The sequence below is a fragment of the Apaloderma vittatum genome, unplaced genomic scaffold, assembly GCF_000703405.1.
Source record: "Apaloderma vittatum isolate BGI_N311 unplaced genomic scaffold, ASM70340v1 scaffold4702, whole genome shotgun sequence".
Classification (NCBI taxonomy): domain Eukaryota; kingdom Metazoa; phylum Chordata; class Aves; order Trogoniformes; family Trogonidae; genus Apaloderma; species Apaloderma vittatum.
Genome location: NW_009702925.1, coordinates 22,718 through 28,717, shown reverse-complemented (window position 1 = coordinate 28,717; position 6,000 = coordinate 22,718). Strand labels below are relative to the sequence as shown.

Here is a 6,000-nt window from a genome sequence, read left to right as displayed (position 1 = left end):
AAATCCTGGGTAAAAAAAGTTCACAAAAAAAGAGCGTTTCGTACAGCCACGTTACACTGCTGTCAAGTATCCTTCTCAATTAAAGAAAGATGGATGGAGGCAGACCAGAACCTGTTAAGCAGAGTGTTGGAATAAAGAATCAGCTAAAGGCTAATGTGCTAACCTGGTTTGCAGGACAGCGGCCAAAAACCCATAGGTGCCAGTATTAGAAGCGTAGAATAACTTATTCTTTTATTCTTTTGTAATTTCTGCCTTAATGGAAATGTCTAAGGTCTGGGGTAAGGGTAAGTGGAATGAAAGAATTTGATTTTTATTTGCGCTGAAGTGTGTTTAGAAGACACTAATGAAGAGATGGTTAATAGTGAGATGAGGGGAGGTTGAATCAAGGTGTTGAAAGACTGGATCATCCTAAAAGCAGGTAAATAGGGTAACAAAGAAGTGGAAGGAAAAGGCGTTTGTGATAAGAGAAAAAGGATTGATCGAATCTGAAGAGAAGGTCAGATAGTGCCTAATTGACAACTGTATCTCTCTGGTTTCAGTTGGTGACAGAAACCTGTCACAGAAATGGAATAAATCAATAGTAAATTAAGGCTTGAATGTTTGTGTGGTGAAGTAGCTGTTCTCTGTTTAAATAATAGAATTGCTGTACTCAAGAAATCATACGAGCCATGAGCTCTGGTTTTTATAGGTAGACCAAGTGTGACTTTGGCCATTGCCACATCATTGATTTTCTCTACCTTTTTTTCTCCTTCGCTTGCCACCACAGTCTTTTGCCCAGGTTCCTTTAGTATGATGATAAAATGAATCCAATAGTTCCTGCTGGTAAAGTGCCATCTCTTTACTTTCTGTCTTCATTTGCAGTCACAGCGTCTCAAAACGACACATGCACCAGTAGGGTTAAATCTAACAAATGTAACTCATCAGCCAAGGATCACGTTGTTAACCTGCTAGAGGGTGTCTTTCCAGAGAAACTCTGTGGGTGTCTGTGTAGCCTGAAGAACTTCCAGAGTAATTCAGATTTTATTCATAGTTGCACAAGTATCAGAAAATACTTGAGAACCTTAGAGCATGAAAAATGTCTCTCACTGGAAAAAGCCTTTGCCTACTGTTGATTCTTCATTTGTGTCCCAGGCAGTGCAGGAGCTCACACACCAGTGTAACCTTCAAAGTGTTCTTGTATGCAGGGAGATTCACAGGTCTTTTATAAGCCAGAGAAAGCCTGAAGGGCTGTTAGTGTGTACAGTGTCAGGTTTTTAAAACCAGTAGTCAAATGGTTAAAAATTGCCAGGGAACACATACAGTTGGTTTCACTTACACAGTGAAAGCTCAGGATTTAGTAAAAATTTAGACTCTGTGAAAACAGACTTCCTGGTTTAGTGGTTTAATTTACCATAACATTGTCTGCAGTGCAGCAAATACATCCCCAGCTCTGAACTGACATCATCATTTCTCTTACAATAAAATGCAAAAACTGACTTAGATGATTGAGTAGCTTAAATTTATCATTTTCCTTATTATAAGATGTTGCTTACCTAAGATTGTTAATGGCATATTTGTTGGTGACATTTAGGGGTTTGTTATGTTTTGTAAGTAGCAATTCTACTTTTGTTGTTTTCTCTTGAAGAATCAAAATTGAACAGTTTCAAGAGCAGCTGTTGTTCTGACTTGTGTTCTTTGCAGGAATACATGGTTTATAGGAAACATACCTACATGAGACTGGATGGATCTTCAAAGATTTCTGAACGAAGGGACATGGTAGCAGATTTTCAGAACAGGTAACACTATTTACAAGGTCTTTCTGTGCTAAGTTGTGTGTACGTAGAGAATCAGTAGAAGATGTAATGGAGGTAAATGAAATTTCCACTTAAATTATCTTTCCTCGTATCAAATGGGCCTCATTTATCTGAAACAGTTTCTAGGTCATTTGCTGACCAGGAGTCACTGGTGTTGATATTGAACCCATCTGTATTTACGAATTTGTCATCTGTGAAACAGTATTGGAAGCAATTTTAGTGCATCCACCTATTGTGTTTCCTGCCATTCCAAATCTGCTTATGAAGAAGCTCAGCAGAAAGGCAGCAAGTGCTCTGACAGTTGACACTGTGAAGATGAGATTGAAAATCTTGCCTATGCTAGAGCTTTGGAAGTGACCTAGTTTTCTGCTAAACAAACCAATTAAGCATGTTTTATTAAGATAATCTGGTGCCAGCAAGTCTAACCTTTGAGGCTGGTAGGACCACGTTCACCAAAGGCAACTGGTTTGTCATCGATTTTCGTAGTATCTGAGGAACCCCAAGGAATATAAATGTAACACAGGTAGGGCAAACTGAAAATGCCCCACAGTGGGAAGGACAGCATGTGTGCACTGGTAATGGAGTTTACTTACAAACGGGGTGTTTCAAAGGACTTAAGTCAGAGTGAAATGAGTGACTCTTGCTTCTGTCTGGTATCTCTCTCTGCCCTGGTGAGGCAGCATCTGGAATATTGTGTCCAGTTCTGGGCCCCTCAGTTCAAGAAGGACAGGGAACTGCTTGAGAGAGTCCAGCGCAGCCACGGAGGTGATAAAGGGAGTGGAACATCTCCCTTATGAGGAAAGGCTGAAGGAGCTGGGTCTCTTTAGCTTGGAGAAGAGGAGGCTGAGGGATGAGCTTATTAATGTTTATAAATATGCAAAGGGTGAGTGTCAGGAGGACGGAGCCAGGCTCTTCTCAATGATGTCCAATGACAGGACAAGGGGCAATGGGTACAAGCTGGAACACAGGAGGTTCCACAAAAACAGTAGGAAAAACTTCTTTCCTGTGAGGGTGACAGAGCCCTGGCACAGGCTGTCCAGGGAGGGTGTGGAGTCTCCTTCTCTGGAGACATTCCAAACCCACCTGGACGTGTCCCCGTGCAATCTACTGAGGGTGATCCTGCTCTAACAGCGGGGCTGGACTAGATGATGTTCTGAGGTCCCTTCCAACCCCGAGCATTCTGTGATTCTGTGATCTGATCATTAGTACTGTCTACATAGTCATCCTTGTCACATTTTATGGTCATTCACAACTGAAGTTTTATATGACTATCTTGAGATGAATCAGTTTGTCCTCATTTTGCTGATTAGAAAAGTGGACAAAAGAGATTAGAACTTTTACTTTGAATCAGCAACACGACCCGGACTGGAATTGGGGAATCTTAGACTGAAGGACTTCTGTTTATGCCAGTGGACCCTTGTCGTTTTCTAATGTACCTCTGTATTTGTCAGCTTGCCTTTATATTAAGATTTTTTTTTCCCCCCCAAGGATTTTTTTGTTCTGTTCAAAGCACCAAATTTAGAACAAAACTGACATCTACATAATTTGACTGTTTATTTTCCTTACTTTGTCAGCTGAACTTTAAGGCAATCCTTTTTTAACATCGATCAGTTCTGTGAAACAATAAATTGTTCTTTGTCTCTACGAAATCCTAATTTCCAATGTGGGCAAAATAAACAAAGCCTGGTTTGTTTTGATAGAGATAAATAAGCTGCTATTGCAAAGTAAATGTTTGCATGTTCTGACAGTCCTGATTTGTAGATTAATTTCTCTCATTCATATGTTCTTTTTTTCTTGACTATGAAGAGCACAAAATGTTCTGAAGTGTTCAAGTAATAGAAACAGCTCGGATGGCTTTATATGGGTCAGAAATTTTACTTCTGTGGTTATTTTTTGTTCATCTTTCACAAAATAAAGAGGACTTTAATCTCTTTCCTTTACAGGAATGATATTTTTGTGTTCCTGTTAAGCACAAGAGCTGGAGGCTTGGGCATTAACCTTACAGCTGCAGATACGGTAGGTGAAATTCGGTAAAGTAATACCAAATAAAAAATCTGCTTACTGATGTTTAATTTCCAGTATAAATATTTCTTTGCTTATCCTGCCTCTTATGCCTCGAACCACTGTTTTTCCCAAGCTGCTCATCTCCGGCCTCCTAATCTCACGATTTATGTAGGGAGTGGAGCATCTCCCTTATGAGGAAAGGCTGAGGGAGCTGGGTCTCTTTAGTTTGGAGAAGAGGAGACTGGGGGTGACCTAATTAATGGTTATAAATATGTAAGGGGTGAGTGTCACGAGGATGGAGCCAGGCTCTTCTTGGTGACAACCAATGGTAGGACGAGGGGTAATGGGTTTAAACTGGAACACAAGAGGTTCCACCTAAATTTGAGAAGACACTTCTTCTCAGTAAGGGTGACAGAGCCCTGGCACAGGCTGCCCAGGGAGGTGGTGGAGTCTCCTTCTCTGGAGACATTCAAAACCCGCCTGGATGCCTTCCTGTGTAACATCGTCTAGGTGTTCCTACTCCGGCGGGGGGATTGGACTAGATGATCTTTTGAGGTTCCTTCCAGTCCCTAACATTCTGTGATTCTGTGAAAATTGGTCTTCTGTGTGGAAGCTGGCCATGCTGTTGAATATTTTATGTTTAGCCATGCTGTTGAATATTTTTTAATGCCGCCATTATTTTGTTGTTGTTGTTCATATTTACAATATAGAATCATAGAATCATTTAGGTTGAAAAAGAACTTTTAAGATCATTGAGTCGAACCATTAATGTAGCATTGCAAAGTCCACCACTAAACCATGTCCCTAAGTACCACATCTACATGTCTTTTAAATACCTCCAGGGCTGGTGACTCAACCACTTCCTTGGGCAGCCTGTTCCAATGTTTGAGAGTCTTTTCAGTGACTAAATTTGTCATCATCTCCAATCTAAACCTCCCCTGATGCAACCTGAGGCCATTTCCTCTTGTCCTGTTGCTCGTTACTTAGGAGAAGAGACTGACCCCCACCTTGCTGCTGCCTCCTGTCAGGGAGTTGTAGAGAGTGACAAGGTCTCCTGTGAGCCTCCCCTTCTCCAGGCTAAACAACCCCAGTTCCCCCAGTCACTCCTTAAAAGACATGTTCACCAGATCTTTCACCAGCTTCGTTGCCCTTCTCTGGATACACTCCAGCACCTCAATGTCTTTCTTGTCGTGAGGGGCCCAAAACTGAACACAGGATTCGAGGTGCGGCCTCACCAGTGCCGAGTACAGGGGACAATCACTGCCCTGGGTCCTGCTGGCCACACTATTCCTGATACAGGCCAGGATGCTATTGGCCTTCTTGGCCACCTGAGCACACTGCTGGCTCATCTTCAGCCAGCTGTTGACCAACACCCCCAGGTCCTTCTCTGCCGGGCAGCACTGCAGCCACTCCTCCCCAAGCCTGTAGTGCTGCCGGGGGTTGCTATGACCCAGGTGCAGGACTCAACACTTGGCCTTGTTGACCATCATGGATCCAGCCTGTTCACGTACCCCTACAGAGGCTCTGTACTGTCCAGCAGATCAACACTCCCATCCAGCTTTGTGTCACCTGCAAACTTACTGAGGGTGCACTTGATCCCCTTGTTCAGATCGTCGATAAAGGTATTAAACAGTACTGAGTCCTGGGGAGCACCACTCGTGACCACCCACCAGCTGGATTTCACTCCATTCACCGCCGCTCTCTGGGCCCAGCTCCCAGCCAGTTTCTCACCCAGTGAAGGGAGTGCCTGTCTGAGCCGTGAGCAGCCAGTTTCTCTGGGTGAACACTGTGGGAAATGGTGTCAAAGGCTTTACTAAAATCTGGGTAGACAACATCCACGGCCTTTCCCTCATCCACTAAGCAGGTCACCTTGCCATGGAAGGAAAGCAGGTTAGTCAAGCAAGGATGTACCTCTCATAAGCCCATGCTCACTGGCCTTGATCACCTGGTTGTCCTGTACGTGCCGCGTGATGATGCTCTAAATGTGTGGGTTTATTTAATCTTTTGTGTTCTGGTTCTCTTTCACAGGTAATTTTCTATGACAGTGATTGGAACCCAACAGTAGACCAGCAAGCCATGGACCGGGCGCACCGGTTGGGTCAAACGAAACAAGTCACTGTGTACCGATTGATCTGTAAAGGCACCATTGAGGAGCGCATCTTACAAAGGGCTAAGGAAAAGAGTGAGGTAGGAATGAAGAAAT

General features: G+C 43.2%; 1 protein-coding gene across 1 annotated transcript in view; it reads left to right on the top strand.

The window, feature by feature from the left end:
* The window catches only part of INO80 (INO80 complex subunit), a 55,517-nt gene that overhangs the window by 43,282 nt on the left and 6,235 nt on the right, over nucleotides 1-6,000 (top strand). The window contains 3 exon segments of the mRNA XM_009864400.1: nucleotides 1,681-1,775; nucleotides 3,737-3,809; nucleotides 5,826-5,984. Of these exon segments, the coding sequence (XP_009862702.1) occupies nucleotides 1,681-1,775; nucleotides 3,737-3,809; nucleotides 5,826-5,984 (327 nt within the window).